Source organism: Sparus aurata, chromosome 2, assembly GCF_900880675.1.
Source record: "Sparus aurata chromosome 2, fSpaAur1.1, whole genome shotgun sequence".
NCBI classification, from domain to species: Eukaryota; Metazoa; Chordata; class Actinopteri; order Spariformes; family Sparidae; genus Sparus; species Sparus aurata.
The window spans coordinates 30,835,642-30,853,571 of record NC_044188.1 but is presented as its reverse complement, the minus strand read 5'-3'; the positions used below and the strand labels follow the sequence as shown (position 1 = coordinate 30,853,571).

Here is a 17,930-nt window from a genome sequence, read left to right as displayed (position 1 = left end):
GTATGTTTGTTCTGAGTCTGCATCTATACGTACTGTCCAACATTCTGAAGGGTGCACAGAAACCTTTTACTCTTGTTGTTTCCCTCTACCAAAAAACAGCTCAACAAACATCTGCACATTTATCAACATCTGTTGAGTCAACTACTGATTGTTGGTCCACATTTCTATATGTGTGCATCTATGTCGGATCCAGAAAGAGACGCCGCTCTCAATGTCTCCCTCGTATCAAGTGAGGCGTCTCACCAAACTGTCAACAGAATACTTATTTTCACAATTGAATGTCTCTTTTTATATGTATGGATTATATAACCACATTTAAATCTTTGTTAACAGCATCCAGTACCTAAAGTAAGGATTGTATTTATTAAAAAATGAGATTTTTCAGTGTGCATCAGTTCATTGTTTGTAGTCATTTTATACAATCCTTTACATTCTTAACAAACCTATAAACACTATCCTCTGATACTCCCTTAACTGAACTGACTCAATACATAGAACTTATGAAAGGAGCTGCATCCAAGTAGGGAAATATCACTGAACTTCACTGATTTTACCTGAACTGACCTGAGTGATGAGAACTGCAGCTCCACGTAACAACAGAGAAACGGGAGGAAAGCTTCAGAGCAGAACATTGATTTGACCATCCTTCTTGTTCATTATATTACAGTCTGAGCTTCTTCATCAGGACGCAAAATCTTCAAGATGGAGGCCAATCAAATCTCCGTTTTTCATCCTGAACCTTCATTTTTCAAATCATGCTCAAAGCTATTGACAGGAAGACTGTAAGAACTCTCATCAATCGCCAGGTATGGATTGTGTCTTACCCGTGACTCGATAAGTCTGGCTTTCTCCAGCTGCGCCTCCTTCAGCATTTTCTCCATCTCCTCAATCTTCAGTGTGTCCATTCCTCCAACACTGTCGTCAAACACAACAACACAGCGTTAGCACACAGCCTCCGTCTGCCCTCCGAGAGAACACATCCTGACACCTCCTGCAACTAGCAGCAAATCACTGCATATCAACTCTGTTAAGATAAGTTAGGTTCAAACAGTGTCTGCAGGGAAAGTCTGGAGACAGGATCTGTGCTGCCACAGTATTTCCGGCAGATCTAAGAAAGTCTGTCAGAGGTGAACTCTATAAGAGTTCATTACATCCCTGTGCACAGCAGCAACAACAGCCCAACATTTTAATATATCGGACTTTACTGAAGGAAATCTGCGCAAAATGTCACATAAGAGGCTCCAGTACTGTACGTTAACTATGAGGAGACTCAAGCAGCAGTGGTGACACGGGCTGGACCGGACCAGCTCCTAGAGAGAAGGCAAACATGATGTGTTGGTTTGTCCTACTTTCACAGTTAGAAGAGAGTTTGTGTAGCAGTGACATGACTTTATAAATGTACGTTCCTGTGCTCTGAGGATCTGTGTGTGGGGATGAAATAAGGGCTGTGATGAATGACTTCTTTTTTACATTCCAACCTTGTTTTGAAGTTTGCAACGTCACCATCCTGATTTGCATAAATGTATTTTATCCAAAATACATATTAAAGATTGAAGAGATTTAACAGAGCCCCAACTGAATACAGAAACATAATTTGTTATTATGGTTACATAAATGTAATCAATAGTGGTGTTGGAGGTACGTAAAACAAAACAGGAGGGCAGGTTTATTTTGACAGCAGTGCAAATGTTGTTTTTGAAAGGCTGAACAGATATGGAGCAGCATTATGTTACAACAGGCCCGATGTGGGCCAGATTAGGAATAAAACAGAGAGTGAAGCAGCAACAGGTCAGACTTTTACCTCCCCTATGTCTGACCTGTAAAGCTCAGAGTTTAAATGTGTTAAAACTATACTTCTGTTTTTATTTTTTCACTGCACTTATTTCCTTAGTTTTCACAGAGACATTATATATAAAAGTACAGGGAAAAACATCTAAATCTTTGAGGCAGTTTGTCAGTTTGACTCTCAGAAATTCCCTCTGATTAAACAGCGAGGGGTTAAAACTTTCTAATGAAACCAGAGCGTTTCTGTGCAGACAGAACTAATGAATGGGTTTACTGGCTTAAAATCTAAAACATCAGAAGGGCCCTAATGAGGTTGTTAAAAGGCTGCATCTGGCACACGGCCGTCAGTTGAACAGGTCTGAGTTAGAATTACGTTACCTAAAACCTTGTTGTGAACTGAACATTAGATTAATTATTACATCTTTTTTAATTAAACTTTGATACATTTTGACCACTGGAATAATGCTACAAATAATACATTACAATACTACTAGGACTATAGTAGCCTTATCTTTATTTCAACCACGCAGACATACACATTTTTATTATTTTTAGATTGCAATACACGGCCACACTGTTTACATGTTCATATTGAACAATATTATGTTTATATGTAGATACAAGTCGATTCTATTTCTTACCTTTTTATATATTGTTTATTTTTTACCATTATTATCGTTTATTGTAATATTACTGGCTGCTGTGGCAAAGAAATGTCCCTGTTTGAGGGACAAATAAAGGAATTCTGATACTGATTCTGATACCAGGTTCAATCAGAATGAATATGCCTACAAAAACAAAAGTACAGAGCTTTAAAATGTTGATCTATGAATGAAGCTTTAAAACTTTCCCATTTAGTGGTAGATGAAATATAAACAAGTTAAGCCAGTCTCCATGTTTGCCAACACAACAATGTCTCATATAGCTCTCACTCTAACAATAGAAGCTTTAATGAGCTCGGCCTCACAGTCTGGCTCCCACACGTGTGTGATGTGTGGCTTTGTAAACCACTGTCGTGCAGCTATGAACACTGAAACATTTTTACATATTGGAGCAAATGAGAGCAATAAGGGCAGGGAAATATTTATCTCCATAATTGGGAAATGTTACAACAGCTACTTATTAAAAACTCATAACAGGGACCAGTCAGAGTCACCGATAGGCTGCCACGAAACAGTCAGTGTCCTCGTCCCGTCTCCACTGTGCTCCCCTCATTACAGAACAAACCTCATTAAATTTGTGTCTAACACGTGACTGATTGTTTTTGGAATTGGACTCCAGAGAGATCTAAACGGGACCTGAACGTCAGGAGCTGCTGAGAACATGCTGTGTTCTGTAACACATTAACAGATGGTCGACAAATGAGCCCACCTGTGGACACAGACTTTACCTGGTGTGTGTCTGTGTGTGGGTCTTTAAGACTCTAATTTTAATACTTCTTTAATGCTACTTTAACTTTGAATAATCATCTTTTGTTTATTAAGAAATCTGTTGCTGTTCAATTCCATTACGCACAGTTTGCATTAGTAGTTATTGATTCCATGTTGGTTTCTTTTTGTAGTTGTATAATATAAAGTTAATGCAACTTCATAAAAGTAACACTGATTTCATTATCCAGTCAGTTCTTAAGACCTCTCAGAATCATATCTAAGACATCTTAAGTGGTACTGAACACAGAATGTGTAATTTCTGCCACCAGGGGGCGCTCAATCAAAAGAAAGCAAAAGATATTTGTGTTGTGTGGGCCGGGCCGGGCCGGGCCGGGCCGGGCCGGGCGGAGCAGGGGGACAAAGGCTGCTGCTCAGCTGCTCAGAGCTGCCAGTTCTGGAGGACAGAGTTGGTGCACATTCTGTAACTTTTGGGATTAAAAAGTTAATTAATCTCCGTGGAGGTGACTTCAGGTGTTTATGTTCTCTAATGTTTACTGCTGTTTGGAGGTGGAGGGTAGATGGGCTTTACTTCATGAATGTAACATTACTGAGAAGAGAGGGAAAAGAAGAGAGAGAACTAGAGTCTCTGCTGAGTGCTGAGTTCACTCAGAGGTTCGACTGAATTCAATAAATGAATGAATAAATGGCCAATATTTGCTTTTCTGTGCCCAAAGTGCTCTGGCCATGACAGTGTGTTACCTGGACATGTTGTCTGGTGAGCAGGCCGAGTTGTTCCCTGTCGACACGCTGGTGTCCACGCTGTCGGAGCTCTCCAGGCTCAGGGTGTCGTAGGGCTGCTCTCCGGCTGACGGGGGCTGGTGGTGCAGGATGGAGTGGTGAACCAGAGGAGGCCCGCCGATGGAGCTGTGGCTTAGCGCCGGGCTGTAGGACATGACCGGGGAGTAGGAGGGCGACGAGGAGCACGAGGTCATGAGGTGGGTCTGAGAGCCGTGCAGCGCCTCCCACTGACACTGAGCTTCGGCCGCTGCCCTCTGTTTGAGCTCGGCAAGGCGACGACGCTGCTCCTCGATCACCTGCTGACCTGCAGGGAGGAGGGCACTGATCAGTACATACACTCTGATTTTCTGAGCGTGGAAAATGGAACAAGGGTGGAAGTTTAAAGAGACCGTTCCAAGATCAAAATTCAGATATTTCCTCTTACTTGTAGTGATATTCATCCTTCTCAATTGTTGTGGTGATAATGACCTTCTCTCAGATATACAGGTGTGAAGAAGAAACACATTTGAAAATTCAACAGCAATGTCTCTTTCCAGAAATCCTGACCTGGTTACTGAAGATAATCTACAGGCCTTACCGTGAGCCGTTTCACAAAGGAACCATTTTCTTTAATCTGAACTCCACCCACCTGTATGACCGCACAGAAGCAGGTGTGCATCTACTCATGATGAGAGGCTCGTGCTTGTGGCAGCAGCGTTGTAAAAACATCAGAAAGATGCACTTGTAATATGGTGTTAAACTATCACTTTGGTAAACGTAACCACATACGAAGAGTACTTAGTCTAATGTAAAGGATCAAATGTACTTTAGTATCAAAAGTACAAGTAAGTTATACATGCATTTGCATGTACTGTGTACTGTGGGTCTACTGATTATCAGGCTGTTCCAATATTCAGATTTTCTCATTATCTTAAGTTGCAAAAAGGAAATACAAGCACCTAAAAATGGAATTGACTGAGTATTTGAGTAAATGCACTGTAGTTACATTCCATCACTGCGGCACGATGTAAACATTGACAGCGCTCTCCTTGGCCGACCTGTTATGTTAGCTAGCTTAGTTAGTCTCACATCCATGAATGATATGGCAGACAGATATAGTTTGGTATAAAAAAAATAGTTCCTTCATGCAACTGCTCACAATAAGGTCTGTAGATTATCTTCAGTAACCAGGTCATGAGACATTGCTGTTGAGTTTTTACATGTGTTTTTGCCATCTAGTTCCATTATTTTGGAGAGAAGTCAGCGATTCTTTAGCAGTTATCTCCAAAACTCTGCAGCTCTCACCAAAACAATCTAGATGGTTGCAAGGCACTAAAGGCAAGAGGAAATATGTGTATTTTTGAATTTGGACAGAACTGTCCCTTTAGTCCTACAGGCAACTCAGTCAATAAGAGGCCCAGCTGTTTCCTACAGAGCAGAGAGATCAACACATTTAAACCAGCATGCTAGCGAATTACCTGAACCGAAAGTACCTGTAAATGCACAACCAGCACCAGCCCACAGACTGCCAGACCATAAACCATGCACCACACATACAAGTATGTGTTCTCTCAGTGACACAAGCTCGAAGGATAACTGCAAAAACCCACTAAGTCCCGTCACCGCAGAGTTCAGTATCTATCCATTTCCCTCACATTTCAAATCGATGCTGCTGTGCACCTGATAATGGGCTGACACATCTGGAAAGAAGCGCCCGGGTCGATAACTCCAGAGGAGGAGCTCAGTGAATGCTGAACATGCAAGATTTATTCTCCAGCAGCAAGAACTTTCATGGATGATTGATGGAAGAAGAAAAGGCTGTTCAATGTTGCAGACAAAAGACAAGATGAAAAGAAATGTTCGGGGGGGAGAGGAGTTAATGACACACCAGAGATGGAAGAGACTGCAGGAGAGGGATGAAGAGAAAAGGGTCTGAAATTAACAGCCGCCAAGAGTCCAGCCCTGGTAAATGTTAGCTTTGATGGAGAAATCAATAAAAGTAACCTGACACACCAGCTCAGCTTCTGGATAAGACTTGATTTTTCAAAACTGGCTCCTGATTGGCTGCCTGCTGCCTTCTCTGGCATTTAATTTTCCCCTTTGTCTGGGTGGTTAATCGAGCTAGCTTAAACTTCACTTATCTGAAGGGATGAATTCATACTTGATTTTATTCATTGTTTATTGATTTAAACAATGAAACAGGCAGTGTGACATTTGATCAATGTTGTGTGTGGACCCTTGGCAGGAGACATTTCAGACACTGTTTGTGACGTATGGAGACAGAAGATGAACAGGATGAATCTCGCTGAACAAAATGAAGAAATCAGAAGAAATGATTAACTCCTGGACGCAGTGATCCGTCTACCTGCTGAGCTGCCCTCTACGCTGTTCTGTCTGGAGGTCAGGGGCTCTGTGGTGCAGCACAGACAGAGACGGACAGATATGAAGTAACAGAGGACGGTAGATGTTGACAAATGTGACTAACTCAGGCTTCAAACCCAGCACCTGTGGGTGGCAGCCAGCTCAAACACCAGACTGCATTTCTCTAATCCATTCATCCAACAACACACACACACACACACACACACACACACACACACACACACACACACACACACACACACACACACACACACACACACACACACACACACACAGCTCCATGAAGAGGAGCAGGATGACATTTAATTATAACCAAACCTAACAATTAACAAGAATATGAGCGCACATCCTTGACAGCAAACACACAGACTTCTACTGAGCCTCTAATAACAGATGATCTCTGTCTGACTCTATTATCTTGCAGATTTCACAGGCCAGTTTAACACTTATGTGTGCTTGCTGTGATCTGCTTTCTCTTTTAATTATTATCACTAGGGCTGAACTATATATTGGAGCATTTCATAAACTGGTCAATATTGCTATTTCGATGAATTGTTCAGTTCTGGTTCTTGTTGTTATTAATATTTGTTAATCTTTTGGGAATAGCTTTGAGTTTAAATGATATCCTATCAGTTCTTTGTGATCTGTTTGACTTGTGGCACCTTGAATAAATAATGTCTACGTTCTTCAGCCCCATTGTCAATAACTACATCTGTCTCGGCACGAGTACATCAAAAAGAGATTGAGGATCATTTAAATAGAATTATCTATCAACAAAAAAAGGATTTTGTACAGCAAATGTTTTCTGCTTTTCTATCCTGCTGTCACAAAAAGTGCCACACTAATCCAACAAACCCTCAGCAGGTCCCGACCCCCAGGATGGGAACCACTGACCTCGATGATGAGAGATGAGTAAGAAGAGCATGTGTTTATTAAATGCATGAATAATGATGAACTATTGTATAAGTGACTGATTTATGCTTATAAATACAACAAATCATTTAGCATGAATGGTTACACAATGTTGAGCGTCCATGTGGTGTCCAGTCACTTGTTACCGATTCAGTAAATGATGATTCATGATCACTGCACGATTTCACTGTAACCGCATTTTAAAATGTCACTGTTTGTAAGACAAAGGCTCATCTACACCAAGTGTTTCTGTTCTCACTCCCAAAAAAGAACAATATGGTACAATGCTTTTCTATGAGCAAGGGTAGCACAGTGATGAGAAATGAAACACACATGGACAAAGGTCCCAGAGATGGAATTCACAGCATCATCTTCAAGATCACCATCCAGCTGCCCATGCTCAGTGAAGAAGATACCGTCCACTGTACATGAGGTTAAAACACTGTCTTAATACATTAGTGGAAGAAACTTCATGAAAAACTCAGTTGGTCGGGGAGTAAGTATAAACGAGTCAGCTATAATAAACGAGGTAGAAGTCAGTTAAGCGTTGGGCTTTCAGTGAAGTGTACACAAAACCAACAGCAGCAAGGCAGGAAAAGGAGCATTGCATCATTTATAAACACACACACACACACAGTACGCAATCCGCTCACAGGCATAACACCTGCAACTGAACTTTTTGTTTATCTTATGTATATTTATTACTGTCCTATTGTCTTATTTCTGTTTCTAAAGTCAGCAACTGTTTCAAGCAAAAGCCAACAAAAAAATGTTGTGCAGACAAACCACAATAACACCACAAAATGAAAGGTCTTCTGTGATTTGATGCATCCACAGTGTCATGAAATACACGGATGTGTTCAAGTGGTAAAAAAGTTTAACAGGGGTTTTTCCTCAGACTCTAATCCTCACACCATGAATATATATAATCACCTCTCTGCTGAATGTTGAGTGTTGGTTTGTGTCGAGTGAGTCTGAGCTACACCGGCTCAGTTACCTTTCTGCTGCAGAGCGAGCTGTCTCTTGGTCTCAATATCCTGCAGGGTTGCAGCCAGGTTCCGAGGAAGACTGCCGGTGCTGTTGGCCACCAGCAGGGGGCTCTGCAGAGTCACAGGGGGCACACATGATATAAGGTCAGAACACAGGTCCATGTGGGGTTGAAACAATTATCCGGACTTGAGGGGGAAAATGTAGAGACACTCGCACGATTGCCACATCAGTATTGAAAGGGACAACCCGAGTACCTTTGAGCTGGTGTTGCGTCCCAGTGTTGCTGTTCCGAGCTGCAGAGGGGACGCAGAGCCTGATTTAGGCTGATGGATAGACAGGCCTGGATCACTATCCAGCTTAGAGCGAAACACCTGAGAGAGGAAACACATAGAGAGCGTGAGGAGATCGGGATCGAGAACTACTGATAACATGCGTTAGAACAAACCCGTGTGATGAATTACAAGCTCCTGCTGGAAAACTCAGAGCTGTGAGCGCCCCCGAACACTGATGTTGTTAAAACGCTGGAATTAATACAACAAGGCTCAATCAGCAGTTTCAATTTCACTATCAAAGACTGACAAAATATATCAAAGTGCCAACACACACACACACACACACACACACACACACACACACCTGGAACAGTCCCTTTCTTTGAGCAGCTTTGATCAGGCCCACTTTAGTTAATGCTGCGTTCATGTACTGTGTGGGATGACTTGATGTTCAAAGTGATGACTTAAAAGTGTTCACACATTCTTACTTTCCCTAAGTGCTGTCTGAAGTTAGAGGATTTCTGCTACAGGCCAACCTAACTCACATCAACAGACTTCTTTTATAATAACCAAAGCAAACAGTGAAGTTCCAGTCAGAACAAACGCTCCAGCATGCAGCCGTGTCCTGCCTGAGGTTGTCTCTCTCTATACCTAGTGACAGTTTCTCTCTGTCTTCATCTCAAAGCAGAGGTGAACCAGCAGTTTTCGAGATGCTTCAAGGGGGGCAGGAGGTTTTTCCCTTTTCTTTTCTGATGTACAAGCAGCTGATTTTTTTCTCTCTCACACACACATCCGGCTGCTGGAATAAGTTGAGTGTCGGCAGAGGAGCAGCAGCACACACAGACAGCAGAAGAATAAGTGGGAACAATGAGGAGGAAGAAGAAAGGCCCTGTACCTGCAGCACAGGCCTGCGGCCTGACACACACTTGGTTGGCAGTGGAGGACACAGCTGGCTGGAGCCAGCCATCAGCTCCTGGTACCACTGCTCTAAATCTAGCTTGGACAGGTGAGGCCTACTGCCCTCAGACTGGTACTGGAGAACAGAAGGAGGAGCATCAGAGGAGAGGAGAAGAGAGAACAGGAGAGAGGGAGGAAGAAGAGGAGACAAGATGAGATTAGAAAGCATTCACAGACAGTAGGAAGAGAGTGGGAACATTTGTTTTATACACCCTAAAAAGCTGTAATTAAAGTGCTTTATACTTTGAAAATGATTCTTAAATATCTCCCACACAGCAGAGTGGCTGTCAGCTGCATTATGCTTTATGCCCTCCAGCTGCCGTATCCCTATTTTACATGTTTCTATTCTAATTCTATGTTGATGCTGCACTGACCCAGTTTCTCTCAGGAACATTTAAGTTTTCAGCTCATTTTATGTTTCACTTTACTTCAGCTCTCCTTGGAGCCCAATACATACACTATCTCTACACTTCAGAAATGTTACCATTTTAAAAAGAACACTAGATTCATTTTGTTTTCTTTTGCCAAAAATGTGTTTTTGGGTTTATGAGATTCGTCTCTTCTGTTTCTATTGTTCTGAAAATCCAATTTAAACAGCTGATTGACACACGCTGCTTATGTTAAATCTTAAATTCAAGCTGTTCAAGTTCACTTCTTCTGATACAACTATCTAACTGTTAGATACAGAAGCATGGACAGGGGCAGCAGGATGACTGTGAGCCTTTGGAAACAACACGAGTCTGACTTAAGGCAAACCTAGATAGTTAGAGCTCCAGACTCAGGCCCTGTTCAGACCTGATAACAACATGCTTCCTGATCACAGGTGAACTGCTCTATGAACATGTGTGAACCACCCAGAAGACACACTGACCACACATTTGGGATCCAATCACACTTAACACACAACTACTACATACTCATTCCAGGTGTTTGTTGTGTGTTTATACTGGGAAAGTGGCAAAATGTATCAAAAAGAAAGAAAGGAGAAGAGGGAAGGAAGGAAGAAAGGAAGGAAGGAAGGAAGGACACACCTCCACAGACAGAGAGAGGGAGGAGCCATGAGGAGAGGTGAGGCAGGAGAAGGTGGGGTTTATGGCTCCAGGCTGCAGGGGCTGGCGAAGCGGGGAAGTTGGGGACGACTCCACCTTTGGCATCCCATACATCTGATTTAACTGGCCCACTGTCACATACTCCTTCACCATGGCAACACACACACACACACACACACAGGAGGGAGAGGAGAAAGACAGGCAGAAGTGAAAACACACGTCATTTAGCAAGACAGGCAGCAGGAGGCCAACATGTCGAGTACACTGAGTGACCTTCTGCATCATGAAGGTGTGGGGGAAGGACACGCACAGCATAGGACACAATTCACACACACAACATCGGGGTTGGACTGAGACTTGGAGCCAACACTGATCATATTCTCACTCATGTTCTACTGGGAACCAATCAAAACCTGTTCAGAACTTTGGACATCTTAGACTCTTATCACTCTTGGTTGTGTTGAGAAACATTACATGTAGATGCTGGTGAAGACAAACAGAATAAAAGGTGTATGTACAAAAACAACTCTCCAGCTACGTCAGTTGTTCAGGAAAATGCTGCAACGCTGTATGAATTTACATCAGAATGGGGAGAGGAGAAAATGACTGGATTTTACTTTTTGGGTGAACTGTTCCTTTGAGACACTAGCCATGAACTGCAACTGGTCTGAGTCATTAGGGGGGCGTTTGATGCTTGTCATTCCCATCTTTCTCCCACATACAGGTGGAAAATGTCCTTCTTTGAAGTACCTTCAATACATACCTTTTGAGGTAACTGTATTGGAACTAATTTATTGCACTGACACTGATAAAAAAAATCTAATCACACCCTGCACCACATGTTACACAACAATAGTGTTGCAGAATTGACTACACTTTACTAGCTGCAGGAATTAATGCAGAGCCTACATTCATCAGTCCAACCCTAATGAAAGCCTCTGTACTGCAGACATGACACAGTCAGTCACAGAGCGTGAGTGCAGCTACAGAGGGAGAGGAGCTGCCTCCACCACACAGAGCAAAGCCAACAGTACAGTCAGTTTGATTCACAGCAAACCAGCAGAGGGAGCAACATGACATGAAAATGGAAGGAGGGAGACAGACAGAGAGACAGACAGACAGAGAGAGAGACAGACAGAGAGAGAGACAGGGAGAGACAGACAGAGAGCACAAAGTCAGAGTCAAGACAGTAACGAATCAGGAGAGAGACAGACAGAAGTGATGGTACCTCACAGGCGCCAGCTAATGCAGCATCTATGGCAAACGAGCGGCCGTGAGAGGCGGACGTGCTGCTTTGATGGCGGCCGCTGCTGCCATACATCTTAAAGACATCCGACAGCTTCATGTACTCCTGAGCACCAACAGCCAGCAGCCAACAAGGGTCAGACAGCATGAGAAGCACTGAGGACAACACTGTACCGTACTGCTTATGTACAGCACACAAACACACAGTGCACTGATAGAGATCATGTGCTGAGAACAAAAAACAGGCCCATATTTAACCAGTTTTAGTGCAGTTAATACAGCTAAAAGGTGCACGACAGACAAACAGGAGCACACCGAGCGACAGAAAGTGCATCTTTAGCATCACAGCTGGCTCACACACAGGACATCACACACAGGGGCTGGTGTGGGTACCAGTGATGTAGTGGCAAATAAGAAGATAATCACCACCAGAATTGATCATTATACACTCCTGGGTTCAGTGAGTCTTCCACTACATCTCTGGGCTCAGAACAGAAAAAACCTGAGCTGGTTCTTCTTTAAACATAGTTCTTGTAAACTATGTTGTATTGGAAAAAAGACACTTGGCCAGGCACAGTAAGCCACGGGAGCGGGAGAGTGACCAGGACACTGACAGAACACGTCTGGGTGAGTTTTACAGACAGCAGAGGGAAGCAGCAGGCTTCATGCAGGGATCATTAGTCTGGTTACCTCCGTAGGGCTGCTGGGGAACAACTGACAGGGAGGGGAGGGATGTAAGTAGGAAGAAGAGGCTTGACAGAGGGAATGCTGGGAGGAGTGGACATCCTCAAACAACAGGTCAGCTTCGCTGATATGGAGCGCTTCCTGTTTTAACAGGTCAGGAATGAGAGCATTTAATGGCTACAGGACACATATACCAGATACAAGATCTCTCCAGGACAAATAAAGTCAGAGGTCCCATATTATTTTCATTTTCAGGTTTATTAACTCACAATAACTACAATAATCAGCAGTGTGAGGAAATAACAGGATTGACGTTAGGTATGTTTTGTGTTTTTTTGATGTTAGCACGCTAACCAGCTAGCCTCGGCCCACCTCGTCATATCTCAAGAGGCGATAGCACCCTCATACAATTTCAGCACTGGGGCTGAAGACCTCCTTCTCCTGTGCTGGTATTGTAAACACCAACACTCCCCAGGTAGTCTGGCTAGCTGCAGAGCTAACTGAGCCAACCAGCCAATGGAAGCTACAGTAATTTATTTATGTTGTTTGTTTCGGGCATGTCAATTCATAAGCATCACATTTCATCATTGTTCAAATAATACAACACACATGGCCGAAAGGGAAAAGCGGGAGAAGCCAAAGCTTATCAAGTCCCGCCCCCATTACCCACAGGATAAACTCTTCATCCTGATCTTTTCGTAATGGATGTATGAAGAGAATGCAGACAGCAGTTACTCTGGTGGTATGCTTCCCCCTCTTTACTTTGGTCCGTTGTTGCAGCACCTCTATTCACCCTCTGTCTGAACACTCCATTTTAGTACCTGTCTCCTTAAGCCTCCCCCTCCTGAATAGCCCAGTCTGCTCTGATTGGTCAGCTCTCACAGGCCCAAACATGTACTGCCCCCCCAATGATTTGGCATCAGCTCTTTACCAATGTTTTTGCAATGACAACCCTGCTGGGGGCAGTGACTGTGTAGTCATCACAACCTTATAGACGTCCTGAAGTTTCTGAAGACTTGGTTATCTACCTGAGCCATTTTAATACCCACACTATTCAAAATCAAAACAGAAATGGAAACTCAATTTCTACAATATGAGACCTTTATAGTGAATGTGTGAAACATGAGTTTGTCTGTTGCTGTCCCTCTCTTACAGCTGCTAGGAGTAGTTGTAGTAGTTAGGTAGTGACCATTACAGGGTTAGTTTGCTCGACACACTGATAATCAAAAAGTAGACATTATAAACACATAACCACCATCAATCTTTGGATTAGTCTGATTACACCAGCTGTGGTGAACAGTTAGATTATCACCATGTTTTCACACCAACACATCACTGCCCGTTAAAGGAATCAGCCGTGAGTCATCAAAGCTACCTTCTGTCGACAGGCCAGGAGCACCGAGTGTTTACGTGTGTGTGTTCAGTATACTTCTCTCACCTCTCTCATTGCCGAGGAGGACTTGGGGAAGCTCTTCCCCCCCGTCAAGCTGTGGTATCTCTTCTCCAGGGCCGACAGCCTCTCTTTCTCCTGGAACACAAAGACACATGTTAGTTTGTTAAGCTTAAATAGTTATCAAGATTATTGGAAAGTGTTCAGTTGCAGAACTCTGCATTTGGAGCTCTTCTTTCTCTGAGCAAAATCCCAGCGTTGGTGCTCTCACAGCGTGACTCTGAACGAGTTACCTTTTGGAGCATTTGCAGAGTGAGGGTCCTGTCTTTGGCCAGCCGCTCACACTCCTGAGTCGCCTGCAGGCCGAGCTGGTTGGCCTGGTTCTCCAGAGCAGATACCTTCTCCTGAATGAGATGACACAGAAGGAACTCATCTTTAATATCCACTTTGAAAATAGCACAGCATGTGTTGTATAACTTTGTAAATAGCAGAGTGGAAGGATGTGGCAGTGCAAAATGAATATGTGATAAAAATGGCTTAAAACCTCTGTGCGGTAACACCAGATGTCGTTGGAGGCATTTTGTTGGTGTAAATCAAATAACTGTTGCAAAGAAATATAGAATTCCTACAGTGATGTTGCCTCTGCAGTTAGAAAATAAGCAAACTGTCTCCAGATGGTTGAGGTGTGCTCGGCTGCTGCTGCGTGAGTGTACACTACTGAGTGAGCTCTACCCAAAACTGAACACATATTTTTCAAACCATAATGTGCATATTGTTCTTCTGCAGATGGCCGACAGTCTGTGTGGTGTTTCCTCACCTTCCTCTTGGCCACACTGTTGTGGTACTCTGCTCTTTCCTGGAGCAGCTGCTGGCTCATGGTCTCTCTCTCTTCCTCCAGGCTGCTCTCTCTCTCCAGTTGCTGAAACTCCAGGTCCTCAAACTTTTTGGTTCCTGCCTCCAGCACCTCTCCATCCTGATGGAGGCCAACACACAGCATCAGCGCTCATGAACACAACAACACAAGAGACACTGTCCACATGACTCATTTTGAAGCCATCCACTATTGGCAGTCTAGCGTAGTTGCTGGCCACAGAGCGAAAACACCTTTGAAATAGCTGCAAACCTTTGGCCGGCATGGCTGGAGCTCTTTTTTGGACCACACGGTGCTAAGTCAAGCAGACAGCCATGAAGAACATGCTTCTACTGCAGCACAGTGGCTGGTGTGAATGTGCTGTGATACACAGGAGGCAAGGCATTTATATTACCTAAAATATTTTGCTTTGGAAGACTTTTTTTTATTATTGTCTTTGGATTCTTCCTTCCATCACTTTCACATCCCTTTGCCACTTTAATTACCAAAGAATAAACATCTAACATATTGACTACAGAAATTATAGTACAAATATTACATGGCAAGAATCTTAATTCCAAGTATGTGTGTCAATAGATCTCCATGAAAAATAGTGATAATATAAACAATGCTGGCTGTGATGTAAATGTATGCGGTATACTGCTGTGTACTGCAGGTTTCTCTCAGGTGCCAGCCCGTCCTCTCTGTATGTCACTGTGTAGTCGCTGACAAGTTGAAGTTTCACAGCACTTCTGTCAGCAGAGGACAGGCGAGTGTTTGAGTCTGAAGGCTCTTGAGAGTCTTTGTAGCACTTGTGAACGACCAGTCGGCCTGCGATGTCAATTCACTGACACGCATTGTGAGATGAAAATGAATCATTTGTGCAAGTGGTCAAAGCGAGAACAAAGAACTCAAAGTGTCATTGAGGTGTTCAAAGTCGTACACACCTTGGGAGCAACTTTTGTTCTATGTTTAGATGTGGTTCTACTTCACATCTGAAGTGTACTTCTGCTCTGTGGACTGGATATGAATTTAAGTTAATCTGCAATGAAGTATCTCAAACAGCCACGTTGTGTTCTCTGAATGCAAGACAAACAAATTACATTAAGATTGGACATAATGGCAGTGTCTGATTCATCCCTGTCGACAAATACATCTAGCCTACATAATTAGACCAAGGTCTAACATTGTTTTATAATCTGAGCATTATGGGCAGAGTGACACTTTGCACAGGGAGTCAGTAGATTAAGGAAACTTGGGATCCGAGTACCTTTTTTGTATTTTTACAAAACAAAACAATAGATATTTGCTTTGGGCCTGTGTCCCATCATGACGTTTCAGAGTAGGCCATTGCAGGAAAAAGTTGGGGCACCACTGATTTAAGTGGTAAACCAGTCAGCAATGTATAATTACATAAGACAAGTCACAGGATGAGAGCGAGAGCAGACAGATAATGGGTCTAGTCAGGGCCTCTGTTAATTGATTAGTGAGCAGTTATACAAATTATGTGAGCCATGACAGATCGCAGAAGAGATGCAGTTCAGATTCACACATGCAGAGCAGCACGACCAAATCACATGACGTACATCATTTTACCAAAGTGCATCAGTAGCAGCTGAAGTGTCCAGGAGCCATTTGTGTGCTCCTGTGTTGACCTGAGGTTTCAGTAGCATGTAGGTGTGCTGCGGAGGAGGCAACATTCCTGCAGCATGTGGCAGCAGAGCGTCTATGAGGGGCACTGAGAACACTCCTCACAAATACCCTGAGTACATGTGTTGTGTGTGTGTGTGGTGTGTGTGTGTGTGTGTGTGTGTGTGTGTGTGTGTGTGTGTGTGTGTGTGTGTGTGTGTGTGTGTGTGCGTGTGTGTGTCTGTGTGCGTAAACCATATGCAGTGGGCCCCTGCCTAAGGGTTAAAGGTGCCACTAACACTATGTGCTATGTGCTGGCACATACACCGCCCTGCAAATGCAGAAGCGGTGTGTGTGAGGGGGGAAAAGGGCTGAAAGTGTTCAGGCAGTCTGGCAAACTGTATATAGACAGAGCACTTTTATGTCTATTCACATGTCCGAGTTTTCATTTTGGATATGGTTAAATGATGATACGGTGACATAAGTGTTGTCTTAAAGGTTTATTACACTAAAGTGATGTCTGGACTCACCACACTGTTCTACTTATACTTGTCTTTACCCAGTCAGTCATGATAACTACATTACTGCTGATTATTGATCAGAAATGTCATTGTGCTCATATTTTGTCCAAGTAACTACAATCATCCCTACAGTATTTGTTTTGAGCAGATTTTAAAATATCGAGATATATACCTCGTATCAAATATAACAATATTATTTGTAATATTGCCCAGCCCTAGTATCAATACACACAGTGTGATGACCCGCTTGTCTGGTCCATTTTAACTAATTAAATTAATTATAATAATAATAAAATAAACTTATTTAAGTTATTTCAATTATTTACAGGCCATAGTTCACAGGAATCACTTGTATCTTTGTTCTGTTAAGTGTGGAAAACAATCATTTATTAATTAACTGACTAAGACATTTAAATAACAAACTTAAATGTACATTAAAGAGGCACGATGTAGTTTTTTAGAATAAATTCAAACTCAGAATTTTAAAAGGGCAATGCTACTACAAAATGAATTCCATAGGTGGGTGTGGGGGGGGTGGTGGTCTCGGTGCTTCTGTTTCACTGTCGACCCACCCTTTTGAGCTGTTCCTGCAACTGTTCCCGCAGGGACTCGGGACAGTTATGAAGCTGGTTCTTCAACTCAGCGTAGCCCTCCTGGAGGCTCTGCAGGGCCCGACGCTCGGCCTCAACATTAGCCCTCTCCTAGAAAGACACAACACACACCCACACACAGAATGGATGGGCGAGGGGAGAGAGAGACAGAGAGAGAAACACACTGCTCAAAATCCACGCCATGCAAATCAAAAAGCTGTAAGGTGTTAGAAACAGACACATCAAGACAGATTTAAAAGGCTTGGCAGGTTACAGGAAGTAGGTGCTGCGTTACAGCCGGCAGTGTTGGATCCAGAGATGACAGATTTCTCTCTTAAAATATCCAGGAGACATAATTTCTCTGACATCTTTCTAAAACCACTCAATTAACTTAAATTGAAGTAACAGCTACTACTGAAGCAACATCACCTGCCACAGATATAACTTCAATAACCTGTGAGAAAATTGCCCCATAATTTACTTGACATTTATTGGCCCCAGAATACTCATGTTCGTCTGAAAGTTGT

General features: G+C 43.1%; 1 protein-coding gene across 9 annotated transcripts in view; it reads right to left on the bottom strand.

The window, feature by feature from the left end:
- phldb1b (pleckstrin homology-like domain, family B, member 1b) overlaps positions 1-17,930 on the bottom strand; it is a 131,466-nt gene that overhangs the window by 10,906 nt on the left and 102,630 nt on the right. For 4 of the 9 annotated variants that reach the window (XM_030396997.1, XM_030396989.1, XM_030397034.1 and 1 more), the window contains 13 exons: positions 17,386-17,514; positions 14,631-14,786; positions 14,107-14,217; positions 13,862-13,951; positions 12,430-12,564; positions 11,723-11,845; positions 10,477-10,638; positions 9,384-9,521; positions 8,471-8,587; positions 8,224-8,326; positions 6,298-6,342; positions 3,915-4,257; positions 825-915 (listed from right to left, as the gene is read on the bottom strand). In XM_030396997.1, the coding sequence (XP_030252857.1) occupies positions 825-915; positions 3,915-4,257; positions 6,298-6,342; positions 8,224-8,326; positions 8,471-8,587; positions 9,384-9,521; positions 10,477-10,638; positions 11,723-11,845; positions 12,430-12,564; positions 13,862-13,951; positions 14,107-14,217; positions 14,631-14,786; positions 17,386-17,514 (1,743 nt within the window). The remainder of the gene's footprint in view (positions 1-824; positions 916-3,914; positions 4,258-6,297; positions 6,343-8,223; positions 8,327-8,470; positions 8,588-9,383; positions 9,522-10,476; positions 10,639-11,722; positions 11,846-12,429; positions 12,565-13,861; positions 13,952-14,106; positions 14,218-14,630; positions 14,787-17,385; positions 17,515-17,930) is intronic. The other 5 variants (XM_030397004.1, XM_030397010.1, XM_030397049.1 and 2 more) reach the window with 3 other exon arrangements.